This window comes from Solanum verrucosum, unplaced genomic scaffold (genome assembly GCF_900185275.1).
Source record: "Solanum verrucosum unplaced genomic scaffold, falcon-dt-bn FXZP01000268.1, whole genome shotgun sequence".
NCBI lineage: Eukaryota > Viridiplantae > Streptophyta > Magnoliopsida > Solanales > Solanaceae > Solanum > Solanum verrucosum.
Window position 1 is genome coordinate 2584648 of NW_026019957.1, and position 22921 is coordinate 2607568.

Here is a 22921-nt window from a genome sequence, read left to right on the forward strand (position 1 = left end):
GTCGGTATTTATAGGTCGGTATTCACTATTTTTTTAGTAGTGTGCATAGTTTTACATAGTAGTTACATTTTAATAGAGCTTGGATTATTTTTGATTGTGTCATTTATATGTGGTTTAGGAGATTCTTATTTTGTTAAGTTGATGTATGTAGTTGCCTTAATATGTTTATTATTTTAAGTCGCATTAATGCAGTTACTCGCGAAATATTAATGTACTTGTACATGTGATTGTTGTCTATCATGCTATTCAATGGCTTTTCGTGTATGTTGTAACTTGTAAGCAATATCATTCTAATGTATAGTAAGTCGAACAAGAAAGGTTATGTGGAGGATATCCCTTCTAATGTATTATACTATGGCATACCTTTAGTGTGGCATACTCTCACACATTGAATACCTTCTAGTGTATTTGGGGTTATGTTGTCATTTTGTTTTTTGAAAATGATTGTAGTTAAATGGTAGTTTACTGAATATGTGGATACTTTTCAGATTGTTATTTGCATTCATATTTATTTTGTGTCGGTGCATCTTCTATTTGAATGTGTTGTATGTATGCATAGAATCAAGTTACTATGAAGTTATTTGAATGTGTCGGTGCATATTTATTTTGTATGTATGCATAGAATCAGGTTACTATGAAGTTATTAATGTAAAAAAAAGTGCAGTTTCATATTTTAGGATTTCTTAATTACAGGGTATCAAATTTTATGTGTTGGCTCGCCCAATCGAACCCCCGCGCATGCAAGTTTATGTGAACCATAACATAGTTACAGATTTGAAGAGGAAGCTTACACCGACCCAATTCAATCGATTTAAAGATACATGTTTTGGAGCATATACCAAAATGCACGTGTGTGGGGCGCAACCACAAATCTTTAGGTGTTTGATGGTATGTGAATTGGAGGACAGTTCCCCGGATGAACTGTTTTTTCGTATAAATCATACCACACTCCGTTTTGGTATTCAAGAATTTGCCATCATTACTGGGTTGAACTGCTTTGCTGATAAAGACGATTTCTTGTTTGACACAAGCGAGCCAAACAGATTAATCAATCAGTACTTTGAGGGCAAAAGTATTATCAGAAAAGCAGAGTTGATCAGTAAGTATAAAAACAAGGTATGGGGTGATGGGAATGATGACGATGCTATTAAATTTGCAATTTTGTATTTTATCAGTACGTTCATCTATTCCGGTGAGAAGAAGAGCTCATCAATTCCAAGGATACATTTTGATCTAGTTGAGAGCGGCCGGTACAATGAATACCCCTAGGGAAAAGATGTTTTCTCCAAATTGGTCAAAAGCATAACAAAAAAAATGGATGTCAAGAAAAAGTATTATAGAATTGATGGTATGCCTCTTGCCATGCAAGTTTGGATATATGAATGTTGTTCTGCTGTTGATCTGAATATTGCTGAAAAGAAGACCAATCGTATTCCCAGACTGGTCAATTGGAGGACCAGAAACAGCAGAATACATTATGAATTCCTAATGGAAGGAATGTTCGGTGATAACGGCAATCCGGTAATTTAACATATTTTCATTATTCAATTAGTACAGATATTGTTGTCTATCAATATACTTGTTAATTATAATTGTTTTGTGCGCAGTTAAAATACAAAAACATTCAACCTTCACTAAAGGAGATTGCATTTTATCAGCTTCCATCAAAAAGTGATGCAATCCCTGAGAATACCTTTCAAAAAGTTGGCAACAAAGATGATGATTTCACTTCAAAGCCTCCAAGTCATAAGCCACACAATAAAGAAAAAGGTAAACAGAAGGTAACTTGTTCATTGTCCACATCGATCAAAAAGTTCAATATGCATGAAGGTTTGAGTTGTAAGGAGAAAAGTCCACCAGTATTGCATGGTTACCGTAAGGCAAAGAGTACACCCTTTAGTTCTGTTTCAACCCCCGTGGAGAATAATGTACCAGCACAGGAGTTGTATAATCAGCCGGATGATTCTGCTAACACTACACCACCAATGAGTTCGAAACAACCTCAAGATACCAAGGCAGACGAAATTGGTGTGCTGAGACAAGATCTTGCCTCTTTCAAGGATTTTGTAAGGAAGTTGTTCCATTTTTTTTAGTTTACATTGTATTTCGATATATTCTTACACTTTATTTAATAATCAGGTTACTAATGAGTTCAAGGAGTTGCGCTTGTTTATACTGGAAAATTTTAAACAAGTCATGGATGCAGTCAACAAAAGCAATCCTCAATCTGGAGCACCATGTTAGGTTAAGCACAACAATGATAAATTACGAGAATACATTCACATATACAGGTTAACCAATGTTACAAAACTCAATTATTTTTGTATAACATAAACAGGAAGATGGAAGTAAATCTCCAACACATGTACCTGATTGGTCGAACAACAATTCAATGAAAGACGGCAACCAGATCTCAACATTCTTGAATAAATCTCACTTTGATATAAATGAGGTACTACGTGAATTAAATTGTGTTTCTAATTTAGAAGTGGATGGTGAAAAATGTTCAAGAATAGATACATTATCAAAAAATTTAAAGGTTCAAACATAATATTTATTATTGTAATATTCTGTTACATTTCTCAAACAAAAAATATTTATTATTTTAATATTGTTAGGATCAGACATTTCGATTCGTTCTTGAAGAACACGTCAAAGATAATGTCCAGGAGAATTATCAGCCTACCCAGATACACATACAAGACCCTTTGTCGGTACATGAACAGGCTAACGGCAAACAGCCTGTTGGAATGCCATCATTTGAGGTACTGTTTAAATTTTATTGTATTTACAAGGGTGTTTAAAAAATGTATTCAATTATGTATTCAAAAATAAGTAAATACCTTATATAAATTGAATAATTATGGTTTATTCAATGAACTTATAAATTGTATTTACTTATTTCTAGTTTTTGTAGAAATATTTATATACTAGGATATTTACTGATAATAGAATACATTCCAATACCAACAATACATATGATACTTTGTAAGTATACCTACTGGTAATATAATACATTATAATACTATAAATATGTATGTAACTTTAGGTAGAATTCTGATGGTAGGATAGTATCTCTACTGTAAGTATTAATTAGTGTAATATTAATTGTTGTTCTACTCATATAAATTATTTATGCGCGACATTCTGAATTATATATGTTATTTTTGCCATTTCATTTCAGACAGGAGACATTAATGCCTTACAGAACGATGGAATCCAACAACCACAGTCACAATTTGAGTTGCTTGATGATTTGTTACCTAGCCTTGACACAATCAATCCCAAAAAGTGTGTTGTGGTTCATCCAGAGGTTGTGGTTCATCCAGAGGGTGTTGTTTATGATACTACACCCGTGCCAGTTCAAAGGACAAGACGTCCCGATCGATGAAATTCTTCTTCATACTCGACAAATTTTGGATCATCATCTGGTAATTAATAATGTTTCTCCTCCTGTATGTCTTACCTCCCCCCTCCCTCCCTTCTATTTTTTTTAACATACATGATTTTTCATGCAAAATTGATGAGGAAATAAGTCGAGGTTACAATTTGTGTGTCTGTATACATAAAATTTCAGGTAGCTCTTCCAATGTGGTAAAAATTTATGAAAAGAAACATCCTTTTGTTTCTGACTTCATACGAGGGCCATATAATTATGATCTTTTTGACGATTATGCAATGTGGCTTTGTGAAGGGCTCCTTGTTAGGCATATGAATAAGTAAGTATTTTTATTTCATATGACTGTTATCTGTACACATAATATACTTAAATTTTAATTCTATTTGTTATCTAAAGGATGCATGATGAAGATCGGTATAAGAATAAAAAAGCAGAATTGGCGGTTGATATGGATTTGGGTATTCATCTCTTATCAAACAAGAATTGGTTCTACTCTCTGTCTTATGATTAACAACTTCTGAATGATGAGGTAAAAACATGAATATATATGTAAAAGGAGCCCTTCCTGTTTATAAGATGTGTACATATATTTATTGATAATTTTTTTGACAGCATATTGATGTGGTTCTATATTATTTGCGTAAAAAAAGTAAGTACAACATCAATAGTCGCTACAGATACACTACTGTTGACTGTCTGTTCAAGTCAAAAATTGATGAAATTTATGCCACATATGCTAAAGTTGGAAGCGAAATATGTGTTGCAAATGTTGAAAGCGACATACGTGATTACATAAATGGGTATAGGTTGATGGCTTCCATTCCATGGAATACAATCGATAATGTGTTCATACCAGTGAATGTGGAGCAGAAAAATCACTGGGTGTTGGCTGTTTTGTCAATAGTTGAACGACGCATTTATGTATATGACTCATACAGAGCAGCAGGTCATAACTCTTATGTTAGGGATGAAATTCAAAAGCTTGCTCAGCTTCTGCCAATGTATGTGTCAATGGAGATTGCCAATAAAGATGATACACAAGATCAGGACATTGCATACGATGTGACGTATGTGGAGGATATACCTCAACAGGGATCAGGTGACTTGTAAGTATAAAAAAATAGTCTCTTAATTTACTTTTTAAATAAACAATATCCTATTTAATAAGTGTATCTTTCAGGGATTGTGGGATATATTTGCTAGCATTTGCCGAGTACCTAAGTGAGGGTGAGGGTATTCCAGTTCAATACCTTGATTCTAAGTTACACCGCATCAGATACGGCGCACTATTGTGGCAATATGCAGCGAAGAAGATGGAAGAAGGGGCTGTTAGCGAGAATGAGGCACCACCTAAAATGATGAGGCCACCCACAAGAATCGATAATAGTCAACTTGTTAGGATTGATTAGTATCTTGTACTAGTTATCTTTTTGAACTTCTATTTTATGCTTATGGTTAAAACTAATATTTTAGTTTTTTGTCAAACATTATCAACTCTTCTATTTATATATGATCATGTTGATTTACTGTTTTTGTTTGGGTTATTGCATTCAATGTAATGGTAGGAAGAGATCGATGTATGTTTGTGTAAATGTCCAGTCTGCCTGAACACATACATTTGGATATATATCTTTGTTCAGTTTGTGTGTTTTTTTTTATTAACATATTCAATAGTATAAATGTATACTAGGGTCTTTTCATATCAACATACACACAAGTATTACTATATTCATTTATTTTCAATTCTTACTTGAGGACATTTGGATACTTGCATTCTTAAAAGTGATAAACGTTCAGTAAATGTTTTATGTGTATTCACCAACATATTCTCAAGTATTATTACCAGTAGTTTGTGTGTATCAATAAATGTTAATAGTACCAACTTGATAGTTGGATATTTATCGATTGAGAATTTTGTATCATGTTTAATATTGAGATAATATTTAAGGTAATTTATAATTTAAGCAAGCAAATAAAGAAACAAATATTTCAAAAGGCAAATAAGTCATTTATTCGACAAAACAAAAATTAAGTAAAAGAACATTTCAATTGTGGGATGTATCAGTTCCTATGCATTCCGTTTTGCAGTTCGACATGAACGCCTATTATGACCACGCTGTCCACATGTACTACAAGAATTGGTACTCTTCCTTTTGCTAAACTCGCTAAATGACTTCTCCCGTTGCTTCTTTGGCCTTCCTGGAGGTCACTTGTATTTTGGTGGCAACACAACTTCGGTATCAATGTGTTCAGGTATATTCCATTCACTTTTGTCAGGGAGAGGATACACAGGCACTTCATATGTTCTCAATATTGTTTCTGACTTGTAAAAGTCTGAACAATATTCATCTGGAAGCATGTGTTTTTTGTTCAACACCCTCCACGCATGTGCGCACTGTATTCCGTCAACTTGAAACCTGTTGCAACTACAAGTCTTCTTTTCCAAGCATACAATATAACTCTTCCCTTCATCACTTACTGAATAAATGTAATCAGTTGACGGGACAACCTAGAATCAATACGTAATTTTATTTATACACTCCATATGAAAGCCAATACACTTTAAATACTTAAATAAATGAATACATAATCAACTGAATATGACAAATATTATTTTTCTCATAAATTATTAACCTTTATTCAACATACATACCGTCATATGCCCAGATTTTGATTCATTAAGCACAAGCATTTCCTGAAACTTCTTCCCAAGTAGTGTGAAAGTACATGATGCATTTTTTCGATTTGTGCAATTTCATCTAGCAAACATCAAGCGCATTTGTTCAAGAAAGTCAAATATTGGTAATTCTCTTGCTGCTACCAACATCGAATTGATGCACTCTGCAATATTTGACGTCATCACCCAACCACGAGGAACTGGTGCATACAACCTTGCCCACTTCTCATATCCAACCAACTCCAAGTAGTTCTTCACCCTTACATCAAACTGCTCAACTCTTTTCATTAGATTATCAAAATCAGTTTGAGTATACGTTTTTGCCATAGTGTAGAATACTTCACTTAATTGCTCATTTGCTTTTCGAAAATTCTTGCATACATTAGCCCACAAGTGTCATATGCAGGCGTAATGTTGGATATTGTTGTATACAATAGATACAGACTTTATTATGCTATTATGTCGGTCAGATACCACACACATATTCTCTCTTTCACCATAAGCTTCTTTGAATTGTTCAAAGAACCATGTCCAAGAAGCATCATTTTCTGAATCAATAACTCTGTATGCCAAAGGTAATATATTCCCTATTGTAATTTTAAAAAAGGGTGAATACCAAATAAATAAAATTATAATGTATTTATGTATCTAAAATACCTGCTCCATCCAAAGTGCTGGCTGATACGAATGCTCCAGTATATGTTGATTTAAGGTGGCTGGCATCTAAACAACAATCGGCCTACAATGATCAAATCCCTTTATAAAAGCATGCAACGCTATAAACACATACAAAAATTCGTTCTCAGGCGTTTTCTTCATTCGAATATGTGAACCAGGGTATGTCTTATCCAAGGTATACAAGTATCCAGGTAGCTTCCCATAAGACGCAGCTGGTTGCCCCATTATCGATTCTAATGCCTTCTCTTTTGCTCGCCATGCCAACATGTAGTTAATATCAATACCCAAGTCCAATCTAACGTCATCCCTGATATCATTTAGAGTGTACTTCCTCTTGTGATTTATCAATTTAGGTGCGATTATTCCTCCAATCAATCCACTTGTTACACGACAATCTGAATGCACCCCATCCTTTAAAGGACATGTATGTTCAGAGTTAAAAACTCTAATTCTGAACATCTTCGACTTGTTAATACTTGACGCTTTCATCAGCCATGGGCATTCTTTAGATTGACATACAAGAGTATAGTTGCGAATTCAATTTATATTGTTTTATTAGTTCTGCTTTGCATCTGCAAACATAACTCAATACACTTAAAATGAAACAAATTTAACAACAATTTACCTTATAGAGTTTGACCTCTCCACCAAGAATTTAAACCTTTTTTCAATTGAATACTTTTCCATCACATCCTTCAATGTCGACTTATCCATGTATATCTGATCAATCATTATCTCCTTTTGCGATCTGTTCGTAATTATTAAATCATTTCCAACATCAAATGCATCTACTGGTTGATCGCCAAACGTTGGGACAATTGGTAATGTATCATTCGTACCAATTAATTCTTGATTGTATTCAAGTTGCAACACATCACCTTCAATAGAAGTTTCTCCAGAATCAGAATATACTATATCAATATCAAAAATACTTACACATAAGGGATATACTCCAAATTGAGTGTTGATCTTTTTCAACTGAACATATACGCGCACACCCATGTCGTTACGTATTTCCATAGGCATGTCGTTACCTTCGACAGTGTATTTGATTTTGATACACTTTTTTGTAAGATCGACGTTCAATTGTACCGAAATCAAATCAACTAAATCAGAATACGAAGCATATTCCTTCAACACTATCCCGTCAATGCTATATTCTACATAGCAATTCTCTTCGCTCCATTTTCCAGAATGCCGAATCAAAACTGTGATAGTAGCCATGGTTGATCGCCAAACGTTGGGACAATTGGAATTGTTTTTTTGCTTTTGGCGTGAAATGAAAAGGAAAGAAGGAACATATTTTCAATTTTAAACTGATCAGAATCCTATACCTTATAGGTCAGTTACATTTTTTAAAGTGCCAAATTAGTGGGTTTAAGGGCTGGAAAATAGCCTTGTCAGTTACATTAACTGACCTCATTTAGTGGGAGTTAATTTTGAATGTATTTTTGTATTAAAAAAAAATAAAATATTTATGGAATTTAGCTATTTTTTAAGTCAAACTGTAGCTATTTTTTTAAAATATGATACTTATAGCTATTTCAATCTAATAACCCTAAAACTATAGTCATTTATGTAAATTTTACTTTATAATATATGTTATGTTTGATTGGAATTAAATTTTAAAAATAGAAAGACTTTTGAAATATGTAATTTATTATTATTATTATTATTCAATTTTTCTTAGTTAATTTTTCTCTAACATTGTGCTAAGATGGATATCATACGGGGGCGAATCTACGTAGAAGGATGGAATGTCAAGACATTTGAATGTTTCGGTTGAGTTAAAAAGGGATGTTAAAAAGGATGTATAGCCTTTGTAAGATTGACTATGACACATAAATTGAAATTAAAAAGTAAAAATAATATCGGTTAAATTTGAGTTGAATCGAACCAAATTAAATTTTTAAAATTAGTAGAATCGAATCTTAATAAACCTTAGACTATCTTTTTAATGATGAATCCGAATCCGAATGAATATTAATTTTCTATTATTTATTAATTAACATGTTAGTTTCTATATTTTTTATATATTAATCTGAATTTAATTATCAATTTTAATTATCAGAGAATTAAATTACAAAAAATATTAATACCTTTAAATTTAATTGTGCTTGTGTCGAACGTTCTTTTAAAAAATGGTTGGATATTTACAGCAATGGTAACACCTCGTAGTACTAAATTCTTAAAACTCAAGAATACAATTAGAGATTTAAATCATTCTCGAACGCCCCAACTATTATTTTTTTTTAATTATAATTATTATTATTATTATAATTATTATTATTATTATTATTATTATTATTATTATTATTATTATTACATCAGAAGGGGTAGTATTTATTTAAAGGCACATGTTTCTCATCTTTAATTTGATTTAACAACCCACATAGCTGTTTTTTTCTTTGTTTGATTAAAAATAGAAATATTCTATCAAACTAATATGAATTATTACACTTTGACGTTGAAGGGTCATTGATAATTTTTTTCTTTTTTGGACTTATTAATGTAACGTTCACGAAGAAAGAAATTAACGAAAGAAAAACGTTTTCTTAAAAATGGTTGGACATACATATTCCTTACATATTTTCTAATCACCAACAAAATAGTAATCGATGGATCGCCTTTTACTTATCTACTATTTTCGAAATATATTTTTATTCTTAACATTCATTCGTTATTTCTCAAAATCTAACACTATAACATTAATTAATATGAGAATTGTAGTTAAATGCTCATATTAAATATTATTTTTTAAAGAACATGTAAAATTCAAAGTGGATAAGTAAAAGTAAATAGTTAGAGTATATAAGAGAGAGACGTAAAACCTTATCTCTGGTGAGCTAGACGGGGAATGAACGTGTTAATTCCTTTCTAAACAAGAAGTTAACGAAACAACTAATTTCGAAATTTGTAATGTAAAATACGTCATAAATATTTGAAATTGACTATAAATCATAATGAGAAGTAATTAAAAGTTAAAATTATCTATAAATTCGAGTTGAAATTGAGACAAAAACAATTTTAATAGTGCTCGTGTTAAACATTATTTAAAAAAAAAAAACGAATGGCCGGCTGGATAGTCCAACGTTCCGACACCACACATTTTTTGTGTTTGTGATTGAATAATGATCAATTACACATCTCTTACTTGATGTGATTGACACTATAAATTTCAAATGCTTACCAATAATTCATATTTCAAAATAACAACTTATCGATTGTTGCTAGCACTCTAAATTCTATTAAACCTCTCTTTTAACCAAATAGCACATTACACGTATGGCGCACACGACTATGCCAATTTCAATAACACATCACAAGCCAAAATTAGTTGTTCCATCAATTGTAACACCCCATGAGATAAAACATCTTTCTGAAATAGATGATCAAGGGAGTACTCGTTTCCATGTTTCTCTATTAATGTTTTATAAATATAATTCTTTAATGGAAGGTAAAGATCCAGCAAAAATTATCAAAGATGGATTATCTAAAACACTTGTGTTTTATTATCCATTAGCTGGTAGACTCATTGAAGGGCCTAATAAGAAGCTTATGGTGAATTGTAATGGTGAAGGAGTGTTGTTTATTGAAGCTGATGCTAATGTGGAGCTTGACAAATTAGGTGACTCTATTAAACCACCATGTCCATATTTGGATTTACTACTTCATAATGTTCTTGGTTCTGATGGGATTATTGGTTGCCCTCTTTTGCTAATTCAGGTAAATAACATTCTATATAAATCTTCTCTAGATATTCTCTATATTACATAGCAAATATTACTAAACTAGTCCTTCGGAATAACTCAGTTGGGTATACATCCCCTGTGTGGTTTGAAGTCTATTACACAGTGGGGAATTTACCCACTGCACACCACAGAGTGCTCACCCGAAGGGCAGAGATTGTAGCGGTATCCTAAACTAGGATAAATAAATTACTAAACTAGAATATCTCTATGTATAGGTGACTCGATTTACTTGTGGTGGATTTGCTGTTGGATTTAGACTTAATCACACTATGATGGATGCATATGGTATCAAAATGTTTCTAAATGCATTAAGTGAATTAATTCAAGGAGCTTCTACACCTTCTATATTACCTGTATGGCAAAGGCATCTCCTAAGTGCTAGATCATCACCATGTATTACATGTATTCATCATGAGTTTGATGAGCAAATTGAATCAAAAATTGCATGGGAATCATTTGAAGACAAGTTGATACAACAGTCATTCTTTTTTGGAAATGAGGGAAGTCATTAAAAAACAGGTTTCTTCAAATTGTAAAAGTACAAAATTTGAGTTATTAGTGGCGTTTTTATGGAAATGTCGTACCATTGCTCTTGATTTGCCCCTTGAAGAAATTGTTCATTTGACATTACTTATGAATATACGTGGAAAGTCACTCAAATTTGAACTGCCACCTGGATATTATGGGAATGCATTCATTACTCCAGCTGTAATATCAAAAGCAGGATTACTATGTTCAAATCCACTGACATATGCAGTTGAATTGGTTAAGAAATTTAAAGATCATTTAAATGAAGAGTATGTTAAATCAATGACAGATCTAATGGTGATTAAAGGGCGACCAGAAATAACCAAATCTTGGAATTTTATTATCTCAGATAATAGATATGCTGGATTTGATGAATTTGATTTTGGATGGGGAAACCCCATTTTTGGAGGGGTTCCAAAAGCTACATCTTTCATTAGTTTTGGTGTGTCTGTTAAAAATGACAAGGGAGAAAAAGGTGTTTTGATAGCTATAAGTTTGCCTCCTCTAGCCATGAAAAAACTTCAAGATATCTACAAGATGACTTTCACAAATATTGAATAAGTCAACAAAAATTCAAAGATGCAAGGCTTTTTCTACCTTTGCACCTCATCAATGCTGTTTTGGGAGTGATTAAATCAGAATTATGGAGCTTGTACTATATGTTCCATCCTTTTTCCTATTTCAATTTATGTGACCGTGTTTGAAAAAATAAACTTTTTGTTTGTTTCTCTTCAATTTGCAGACAAACATAGCACAAATGGTGACTTAGAGTGTAATTTTATGTATAAATCAACTGAATTCCATTTACAATTTACATAAATTGACACACATATTTGGATAAGTACAAGGAAAAAGTCTTGAAGTAAATAAAAATCCTCTTCATTTCAAGCAAAGATTCTATGATGACTTAAGATTCCACATTGTTGATTTCTCCTGAAAATAGAAACAAGAATGCAAAACAAGTTAGTGAGAGTTACATGGATCTATTAGAGCTCAGAAAACTCAAACATTGTGTATATCAATGTATTTAGTAAGATTCATCACTATAAACTAATAAAACGTTTGCATTGGAGGAATCTTAGTAGCTTAGTTGGTTGGTTATCTGAACTTTCACCTTGTTAGTGAGTTCGAGTCCCCATCTTATAATCCCCTACCCCAAAAAAAGATAGATAGTAATTACCTAAAGAAAAAAACTAAGAAAACATATTGAAGACTGCACAGAGGCATCTAACCAAGAATTTTAACTGCTTTTCTGATCACTGTGAATGAAACAGTTTGATTAAGAAATGACAGTGAAGATATACTGTATTACCTTATTCCATGATCACAAATAAAACGGATTTGGGTTTCGATCTACATATGTTGCTCGTACTCTTCAAAAATGCCGATGGTTGTATGTCAATTCCTCCAAAAAGTAGTGTGTTTTTTAAGGATCCGACACAGGTGCAACGGCATTTTTGGAGAAACAAGCAACTTAGGTTTTGATACTTCTAAGAATCAAATATTCTTCAACATTACTTCAAACATATTCAGTATATTTGCTTCATATAAGTTAACCAAGCCAAAAAAAATGGGGGTGGGGGGGGGGGGGGGGGGGGGGATTGAATATCTAGAAAACAATACCATGCATGCATTTGATGAAGTAGTCCAGTTCCGAGAAACATATTGCACTCTGAACCAACGGCGATGGTTGTTGAAATGCAAAAAAAGAGAAACGGTGACGATCAGGATCATTTCTAGGCTTTGCAGTCTCAACCAGCCTCATAAATCCTTCTCTATCATAACATGGAAATGCATTATGACCAGCAACATTAATCTCCTTATCCCATGCTGAATTCATGATCTGCAGAAACAGAAAAGTGTTTAAGACGCAAGAAAAGAAAAAATGAACCCGTGCTTCACTGCTCTCTGAGTGATATGCCCCAAAGGGTGTATCTACGAATCAAACTTCTTTTATTTGCCTCTTTAAGAGAGTTCTCGGAGGAGTGTTAAGAGGCCAATAACCTGCCAACTCAAGCCTTCTGGATCTGCCAACGCGTCATCAGTTTCTGGAACCTGAAGCCCTGAGCTTACAAACTTTATTGTTACAGAGTGCTTTTTGAGAACTTCAAACACTGGAGAATAGCCATCCTGGTTCGTTGGGTTGTAATATCCAGCTGTGAGCTCTGCAGCATGGCTGCTCGTTCTGTACCACCAATAAATTGCTGGAATCTGCAGAAAAAAGAGAAGTGTAATTCACCAGGAAAAAGTATGCCCCTATCCAAGTTCTTCATTAAGATACTGTCAATCTTTTAGACGAACATTTTCACCTATTCAACTACCTAGAACACCATCAATGTGCACCAGCTAAATCAATTTGAATAGCAACAAATAACTCAAAGGAAATATGTTACAAGTGCAGTCTTTCATTATTTTATCATGCTCATTTTTCCTGAATGCTTTGTAACACTTCCTCTATTATCTTTTATGTCTTCTTTACTTCCGTAAATTTTTTTGGTGTGTTACTTGAGCCAAGGGTCTTTTAGAAACAGCATATCTACCTCCTAGAGGTAGGGCCGTAGGGGTAAGTCCGCGTACACTCTACCCTCCCCAGACCTGACATGTGGGATTACACTGGATAGGTTGCTGTACTCTCCCCCGACCCGAACCAGAAGGTATTATCAATTCCACTTCATGAAGGCAAATCCAATTTATATTTGACCAAAAACATCTTAAATATTTTGAACTACAATAATTTTGCTACTTTTAGTATTATTTTTTAGTTTTCAAATCTCAAATTTTTTAATTCAAAAAGATAGAATTTAGAGATTGCATTTCAAAAACTGGTCAAATTGATCCAAAATAAAGAAAGGCTCTTGAGTTTGGAAGCCAAGAGCATAAACTACCAATTTTGAATTATTGGAGATGAAAAGAATAAAAGTTAAGAAATAGAAAAAAAAAAAGCGAAACAGGAGTCAGAAAGTATGACGAGCTGATTTAGACCCATATGTTTACCTTCACGACAATTTGTATCCCCTCAAATGCAAGAGTTGCCAGGGTGAGAACGCTATCAGCATGATCTATTAAGACCTGTCTATACCAATGGAGGAAAAATCTCCCATAGTAGCTATCATAATCACCTCGCTCACAGAAGAATCCAGTTTCATGTGGCTTAGAATTGTAATAACCAGCATTATCAGGTCCCTTGGCCCAGAAAGAGTGTCCCCTTGATGTTGCAGCTTTTCGAAGATTCTGCAGAGAATATTTATCATAGCACTGAAACAGGAAAAGTTGAAGCCAATTAGAGGGGGAGACAATCAAATCAAATAAAAAGGGTTTTAAATTCATGTTCAGGACACCACTATAATAGTTATCTAGTTTAAATTTTTAAAAGGAAACAAGCTATTAATCTGTATACAAAAATACCAATGTGATACACAATTGAAAAAAGTTATCATCATATTCATAAGATAATTGCCACAGCATATTCAAGCCTTTTGTATTTCCCATCCCAACATTATAGACATGTCTACTTAGTAGTCACTTCTTTCCTTTCAACTTTCCTGTATCTTATTATAACAGCTTTGTTAGTAATGCCCTGTGACTTAGCTCTAGATATTAGGTGCTGATGAGGAATCACAGAAAATCTCTATGTAATGTTTTTTACTGTTTGTTTCGCCTCCTTAAAAAGGCTACGCGTTAGTTAGGTACAGTTCTGTAGGATATTTCTTTGGCTACAAATATTACAATCTAAGATAGATAGAATTGATAGTCCCTCATCACTTATATGCAACAGGTTGACTCAAGATGGATAACTATATCATAGAAACCATTACATCATATGAAATTTCTCCTTACAAACCAAAAAAAATAACTACATAAAAACTATCTACTTAGGTTAAATGAAGAACTAAACAATGTCAGACTACGCATTTTCAGGTACACCAAGGTTATCAAACAGACTCAGGGAACAAGATAAGATTGTTTTCTAAAACTATATTCGGTGAAGACCAAGTAATATGACCAAATCACGTAACTATTCATATATCATAGCCTTCCTATAACAGATACCTGAAACTCACCAATACCAGGATACCTCCATCCCATCCTTTCAGAAAAAGAAGGGTACTTTAGCTCCCCAGAAGCTCCAAGTCCAATTTCAATAGCAGAAATTAGACCATCAGTGAACAAGTCATCAAATTCAGTGCGGAAGCTTCTCATCAAATCAAAGTAAACCTGCAATTTTGGATTTCAAACTAGTGATCAAAATAACTAATATTTAGTTCCAATTTAGACTATTACAGCTTTATTTCTTTTTAGTTTTCACTTTTGTCTCAGCATCAGCGAAGGCAATCAAACGGAGAAAACACTCTTTTATGTAGGAAATGATATATCAATCAGACTTCTATTTTTACAAGAGCTGTCAGACTTCTATTTACAAGAGCCACATTACCTTTCACTTCTAAAACTAATCTTGTGGAAAGTTCCTCGGAAATACAAATTATTCATTATCCAGTTGACAATACAATTTACATGATTGGATGATATGTATTAGAGAGATATTCCCTTCAAAGAATCAGGGAACGTTAGCTTTTCTCATTTGAAAGGAATAAAAGGAAAAATTAATACCTCGATGGCAGTTCTACCTCTTAATACTCGTTCTTTGTCGATGCCCCAGGATAGGCATTCAGTGTTCCTTCTTCCTTGACGATCTGTGAAGAATATATCCTGATTGTCTTTGCCTATCTCCAGAACCCACTGAGGAAGGGATATGAACATGCCACTGGTATCACTTCCTCCATTTTCATGAAATGCCATTACAACCTTTGTGGATAAAAGAAGAAATTACATATCTATTAATGGGAATCCGCTCATAAATAGCCTAAACAAGCTCAAGAAATGTCTTAATGCAAACATAAAATGGGAACATAATCAATTGCCGCTTTCTTCTGGTTGGGTTACTTTCCCCTCAAGGAGTGAGGGGAATAATATTCCAGAATATAGATGTAATGAGGCATCGTAAGAATGAATTGTTTGTAAGACACTGAAATGACTAAAGCAGGAAAGGCCAGGGTTCTTTCCACCAAAGGTTGACTAGTTTAAGACTTGTAAGAAATTTGACGAATCAATGAGTATAATATAAACAAAGAGTGGTTTAAGACCTGCAGTTTCATATTGAAATCACGGATTATTTTGAACAATTCTCTGTAGCCAGACCACTCATATTTTTGAGGTACCCAACTTTCAACGATGCCCCACCAGCAATTTACCACAACACCATCGATTTTTAAGGACTTAAGCTGTTGCAACTCCTGTTTAACACCATCAGGATCCATCAACTGGCAGAAATTGTTGATTACACCACTCTGCCACAAACAAAGCCATGATCTAAGTATGGATAATTAGAATGAAAATGGAATGTGTATAGATGTGATGCCAACTGTTTCCTTATGTTTTATTTTGAATGGTGAATATGGAAAGACAATTAAAAATGAGAGAGAAATCTGAAAGCTTGGCCTCCTCCTTTTACATGTAATGAGGAACAAAAATATATTAAGGAAAAAGCTGCTTACAGAAAGCATTACAAAAACAGGGACGTATTGAGTCTCTGCAAAACTACTTCCATGCTCCCCACAGTGAAGTTCTTGCATGAGCTGCAACAAATAACTTGTTAGATATCCTCCGACGGGAGAACAAATGTATCCAGTATACCAACCTTCAAATAAAAATAGCTTACAAATATACAAGCAACCATGTTGTATCAAGAACAACTTAGTCTGTTCTCTGCTGCTGAGATAAAATCATACTACTAGGGTCTTTGAAGCATGAAGAGTTGAACTCAAAATAAACTTCCAAAATGAATGTGAGATATTGAAAGAAGAAAGTCAACATTAAGATCTTCCATTGTTGTTGGGAAAAAGTCAAAACCACTCAAATAAATATGTCGGAAGTGGAACAAGGAATTACTACGTCAACTATGTCATCTCATACGCAGCGTAAGTAGCATGAACACAGACACAGAGAAAATATTTTTTGAGAATTTGCGGACATGACACAAACAAGAAAAGGCATTACATCTTCATATATGACTTCATATGTAGCTTCAATCTAGCCAAAAAAAAATCAAAAAGAAAACATGAGCTGCAGATCCAACATTAATTTCACAGGTTCCTGCATTATATTTAAGTCAGTCAACATCAGTTATAAATAGAGAGACAGAGAGAGAAAGAGGGTGAAAAGAAAATGCATCTAAAATCCTCCAAAAGACAAAAAGAACATAAAACCTGATACTAAACAACTCAAATATAGTAGCAAGTCTCCGCCTCCCCTCTGATTTGGAAAATGGACAATTTGTATCTTCATAAGTTCTCATTTATGCTAAAACAATTCAATTAGTTGTATTAACAGTGCTACATTGCAGTCTAATGAAAAGATGGGAAACGTTTAAGATGGTGGAATACATCATGATAAATAATAAACCCCAAAGCCATGTTGAACATTACTTTTAACGTACATCATCCGCAGCTTATAAGAACTTGATTTACCTGGCCTGCCTCTAAACATCCTGTAGAATTCATTGGACTGGTACTTGTGAATTTATCAACCTTCGTATCACTTTCTGTGACCACAATAGAATCAAAAGATGCAGGCGATAAACTCTCATTGATCCTTGGAACTGATGGCTGACCGTCCACAGATGCTCTGGTTGAGCAATTTCTAAAGGAACTGCCAGAAACTGGGCTCTCAACAGACATCACCTGATAAGTCCCCTATGAAATTTATTCAGTGGTAGTGATAATTAAGACATCATTTTGTTGGCAGTTTAATGTTTAAACAGAATATCAAGAAGATCAAATGCCAATGAGACAAGATGTTGTCTTTGCAGCAGCAGATGCAGTGAAAACAAAATAACTCCAAGATAAAATATGAATTGGTATGTATTATTTCAAAGCAATGTATTTTCAGAAAACGTCTTTAAAAAGACCATATAAACATAGATTCACGACTTCAGAATCTTCCAAACACATTGACTGATTGAAGGTAACATGCCTAACAATGAAATGTACAATCTCAAGAAAAAAGTGTAATATCTGTTAGTAATAAATGGTAATAACAAACGTGTTTGGTTGTTGTATTTTCATTTTTATTCTGTACATTCTACAAAAGAAAATAATGATCTCCTCAATTATTACATTAAGTTACAGTTAGAGCACCACATACACCAAACTATCTAGGTACATCATTTATACTTTGTACGTTGTTTTTTCTTTGTTTTATTTTGTTTTATTTTTTTGATAGCATATACTTTGTAAGTTTCTTTTCTAATTATTAAAAGAAACTTCAGTTCTCTTTTCATCATCCAGCAAACTACACCATAGATCATTCCTTTGGTCGAGTATAGTTCAAGATGGCAACTGGTCAAAATCATCCAACATTTTCTCTATTAAATTAGATACATTTAACTGTTTACTTTTTTCCAGTAAATTCAATATCTTCTACGGCGTAAATATTAGTAAGCTAGGAAAGACTTCACATTCAATATACTCGAGGGTAAATTCTGCTTAACCCATTAACCTTTTGGGTTTGGTGAACAGTACTTTAAAAGGTTTGGGGAACAGTACTTCCTTCGGATTAGAAAGCACAAAGAATCTCATTAAACTCAGAGTCAAGGAGAAAAATAAAAGTCATTCACCGGAATGCCAGAAGGACAAAATGTAGTGAGATCTCTCACAACTCACAAGACCAAGAAATATGGAAGAACGACCTAAAACTAAACACCTTGTCCGCAATGTTGACAAGCTAAAGTAAAATTTTCAAAATTGCAAAGAGTAACACCTTCGAAAGAAGGGTCAAGGTATAATAAATTTTGAAATTCTAGGAAAAAATCGCACAAAGCGATAAAAGCCAAAGGCATGAATATCAATCTAAATTAATACTATTGCATAATTTTTTTCTGTTTTACGACAACAACCAAATGGGATATGGGGAGGGTGGTGTGTACGCAACCTTCCTCCCACCTTATCCCGAATATATTCGTTCCTAATCATATCTCTCCTACTCTGCCCACATATCAATCTCAACATTCTCATTTCCGCTACTTTTATCTTCTAGACGTGTGAGTTATTGACAAGTCAACACTCCACCTCATACAACATAGTTGATCTAAGAACCACTTTACAAACCATCTCATACAACATAGTTGATCTAAGAACCACTTTATAAAACATACTTTTAAGTCTTCATGAACATTCTTATCACATACGACATCGGATGCAAGCTTCCATTTCATCCACCTCAGTCCAATACGACATGTAACATCATCGTCAATCTTCTCATTTCCTTGTATTTATTGACCCAAGATACTTGAAACTTGAAGATGACTTGTGTATCAAACCTCACTTACACATCTACCTCATGAGTTAAGTCACTAAACTTGCACTTCAATTATTGTCTTAGTCTTGCTCAAACTGAACCCATTAGACTCCAGGGTATGTCTCCAAACCTCTGACCAATCGTCAACACAAAAGACATCAATCTATGATGTTTTTTTATAAGAGCGGTGTCCAGCTATTTTGCTTGTTCCTCGACTATTCCACCAAATACCTATTATCTCCCCCTGCACAAGTTCTGGTAACTCTCTCCCACCAACGCTTAGGCGGATAGCAAGAAATCACCTAACATCTCGTCTCTGCAAAACTTTGAACCCCCCCCCCCCATCTCCCAGAGTTTTACCCACTTTGTTGAAACCTAAGCTACACCACTTGGGTCAAAGGGGTTCTCTATCCCATTGAACAGGTAAAAGGGGTACAATTTATTGGATTAAGTGTAATTCACTCTATGCTTCAATAACTAATATTTTTTTCTATCTCTCAAATTGGTTTCAGAAAGTGCATTGCATATAACACTCAAATTATCAAAGGTAAACTGTAAAGACTCAAACTTTGGCAAAAGAACATCAAGTAAAAATCCATTCAGTAGTAAATGTGAAAGTTGACACATAAATTAGAACGAAGGGAGTAATTTCAGTAAATATGAATTCACCATATTTGAAGCATTAGTCGGAGCAGGAGCAGGAGCAGGAGATTGTCTAAAGGTGGTACCATCAGGCTCAACAGTCCAACCGGCTTGCCGAGCAAGTGCAGCAAGGACATCATTCATATCAGCACGAACAGGAAGTGGAAAATTCCCGTACTGACGAAGTCCAGCAAGCATTCGGCTCGTAATTGCTCGCCGGTGACGTTCTCGTAGCTTCGTTCGTTCCTTCTCCTTCTCTCTCTCTTTTCTGCTCTTATTTATGGTTCCGGCGCCAGCAGCGGCGGCGCTTGTGGCGGCGAAGCCGCGGGGACGGCGAGGTTGGGGATGGGATTGGGGCTGAAGAGGGTGATTCGGGTTTGGATCATCATTCGGGTTGGGAAATTGGGGATCCGGATCTTGGGTATTCGAAATGTGGTGATGGGGATGGGGATTGCTCATTGTTGCATGTCCTCTTCAATTTCCTCTATACTCTTTTATAGTTCCAAATTTTAGGGCTTCTGCGAAAAGTCGAATCGAATTGAATTAATTTAAATTGAACTAAATTAAGTGAAAAATAATTGGTAAAAATCGATCAATATATATATTCGTAATCTAGGTGTTTGTTTGTTTGTTTGAGTGTTTTTAGTTTTGTTTAATTATCATTAAAATATTTTGGTATATCACAACTTAATTATCTATATATATTTTTCATTCTTTTGTTAAAGAGCAAGTGATTCAGTAGCGTTATGTTGTAATATAGTTAACCTTAACGTATTTTTGAAGATATATTTTATAATTGAGAAAATGACAAAATCTGAATAAATCAAGTGGAAAATTGACTTTATTGGTTTAATTTGATTCCAACATTTAAAAAATCTATTTAGTTGATTAGATTTTCTTAATTGAAAAAACCGACTTACATCGAACCATGAAAACATTTAATTTCAATTTTGAATAGGGGCAAAATTGTGTTAAGTTGACTATCATTCTAAAATTATTTAATTCTTGATAAATATGAATTAGCATTTTTCTTATGAACAACTATCAAAATTATGTCATTTTTGGAATGGTCCTAATGCTTTCGTCTGTTAAATTTTTTTAAAATTGAAATTGCTCAAGAGTTTATATTATTGGGAAACTATTTTAAATCTACTTAAAACAAAATAAATATTTTTAACATTTTCTCCTTTCCATATTCAAAAATTATATATATACATATGCATCTTTGCAAGTGAAATTTAATCTTTTAAAATATATTTGAAAGGCCATAATAATAAATCAATAATGATGTAGCAAGTCTTTCACATTGGATTTTGGGAGTATCAACATGGCGTTCGATAGGCAATGAAGTTACCTATAATATTGCAACATAATATGAATAGGGGAGTTTCAATATGAGTATTAGATATTAGGTGAGAAATAAAGAAAATTAGATAAGTATAGTATTATTGGTAAATTCAGATTGAGTACAAAATATGTGTAATTTAAATATATATACAGGGGTCGTTTAATACGCGGATTAAATTATTCTGAGATTATAATTTCTAGACTAATATAACTTATTCCACATAAAATATGGAATAACTTACTAATCCCATGTTAGCAGGAATAAAGAGAATTATCTCAAAGATTAAGTCTGAAATAAACTTTATACTATGAGATAATGTATACGATAAATCAAATGCAATATTTATAGTGTAAATCAAATCAAAGCCTCTACAAAATACTCTTAAAGCATAAGTGCTTCATTTATCGATTATATATGATATACAAAATGTAACATAGATTCAAAACACATGAACTTGATAATACAATTCATGTGAGCATTATCAATCATATATTCATTATAGAAATTCAACTTTGAATCATAAACATGCATCACAACATAATCTTTTATCATATGATGATATGAATAATTTCCTTTAGGAAAATGAGTTCTTTAAAAATAAGAAAAATGATTTTTTTAACCAAAGTAGAGAAAATAAGTTACATAAATAACATTCAAGTTTATTATATTTTTCCGACTCACCCCCCACCCCCCCACAATTCCGTTTTTCAAGAAAATATATTTGCGCCAAACACACAAGCCCCTTGGACTTAGGAGCTTGGTTAGTGGGACTGTGGGGACCTAGAAAAAAGCTGAGTTGAGTTGAACTGGGCTAACATAGATTTTGTGCATGGACAAGGCTAGATACTAGCCGGGATATATAGCGTACAAATAATGCACGTGCCAAGTCTTTAAAACATACACACACAAAAAAAGAGTTAAATTCAAGCCAAAATCTAGTCGTGCAATTGATCCCTAGTATTAAGCTTTCGAAATAAACTAAGGTGTGAGTTAAAAAAGAATTTGTAAAAAGCTTATATGATTTGTGAGTAACCTTATAAGATAACTAATAAGTTGATTCTTATGTTGTACTTCGAAACTAATAACCTATAAGGTCATTTTTAGCTGTCGTAATTACATGTAATATTTTAGATTCTTTATTTTCTATTTAATTAAAGGAGATTTACTTATAAATATTCTTTAAATGACTTTGATGATATAAAAATTTATTTACATGAATGATCAATAAAACGTAAATCTTTTTTAAAAAAAAGCAAAAAAATAAAATGGGAAAGGAAGGGTCACATAAAATAGACATTGAATATATTTTTGGTAATCAAGTTAAAGATGATTTGTTCATATATCTTTTTCCTACAATTATAGGTGGCAAATGCGTATGTGTGGGGTGTGTGGAAAGGGCCAAAGGGGATTGAGATGAATTTGAACGCATCAAATTATGTTGAGTTAATAAATAGACGAGTTAATTGATTCGTCTAAAAATTATTTGGGTTAAAATATTGGTTATAATCTAATCTATTTAATTTTTATTAAATTTTAATTGTTTT

The 22921-nt window shown here is 33.3% G+C and overlaps 2 protein-coding genes and 1 pseudogene across 3 annotated transcripts; 2 read left to right on the top strand and 1 right to left on the bottom strand.

Annotated features, from left to right (window-relative positions):
• The first annotated feature begins 1314 nt into the window (after positions 1-1314).
• On the top strand, positions 1315-4510 carry LOC125814682 (uncharacterized). Its single transcript, XM_049494154.1, has 3 exons — positions 1315-1521; positions 1608-2030; positions 4448-4510. The coding sequence occupies exons 1-3, from the start codon at positions 1315-1317 to the stop codon at positions 4508-4510; spliced, it is 693 nt and encodes a 230-aa protein (XP_049350111.1).
• Positions 4511-9953: 5443 nt separating this feature from the next.
• Positions 9954-11665, top strand: LOC125814330 (methanol O-anthraniloyltransferase-like; annotated as a pseudogene). The gene is made up of 2 exons (XR_007442119.1): positions 9954-10481; positions 10723-11665. The product of XR_007442119.1 is annotated as a methanol O-anthraniloyltransferase-like (transcript).
• A 128-nt stretch (positions 11666-11793) lies between these two features.
• Positions 11794-20488, bottom strand: LOC125814644 (beta-amylase 8). Its single transcript, XM_049494115.1, has 10 exons — positions 20057-20488; positions 17560-17784; positions 16588-16668; positions 16177-16380; positions 15644-15838; positions 15086-15250; positions 14030-14290; positions 13040-13246; positions 12659-12878; positions 11794-11968 (listed from the first exon to the last, which is right to left on the bottom strand). Exons 1-10 carry the CDS (start codon positions 20486-20488, stop codon positions 11943-11945), a joined length of 2016 nt encoding a protein of 671 aa, XP_049350072.1. The 3' UTR covers positions 11794-11942.
• Positions 20489-22921: the final 2433 nt, after the last annotated feature.

Excerpts from the sequence above, each read along its gene's own strand:
- LOC125814682 (XM_049494154.1), top strand. The coding sequence starts at position 1,315 with ATGGATGTCAAGAAAAAGTATTATAGAATTGATGGTATGCCTCTTGCC. Across the intron at positions 1,522-1,607 it reads TCGGTGATAACGGCAATCCG|TTAAAATACAAAAACATTCA; the intron begins GTAATTTAACAT and ends TTTTGTGCGCAG. Across the intron at positions 2,031-4,447 it reads CCAAGGCAGACGAAATTGGT|GACATTGCATACGATGTGAC; the intron begins GTGCTGAGACAA and ends ACACAAGATCAG.
- LOC125814644 (XM_049494115.1), bottom strand. The coding sequence starts at position 20,488 with ATGAGCAATCCCCATCCCCATCACCACATTTCGAATACCCAAGATCCG. Across the intron at positions 17,785-20,056 it reads CGACTAATGCTTCAAATATG|GGGACTTATCAGGTGATGTC; the intron begins GTGAATTCATAT and ends TAAATTTCATAG. Across the intron at positions 12,879-13,039 it reads CAGAAGGCTTGAGTTGGCAG|ATCATGAATTCAGCATGGGA; the intron begins GTTATTGGCCTC and ends CTGTTTCTGCAG.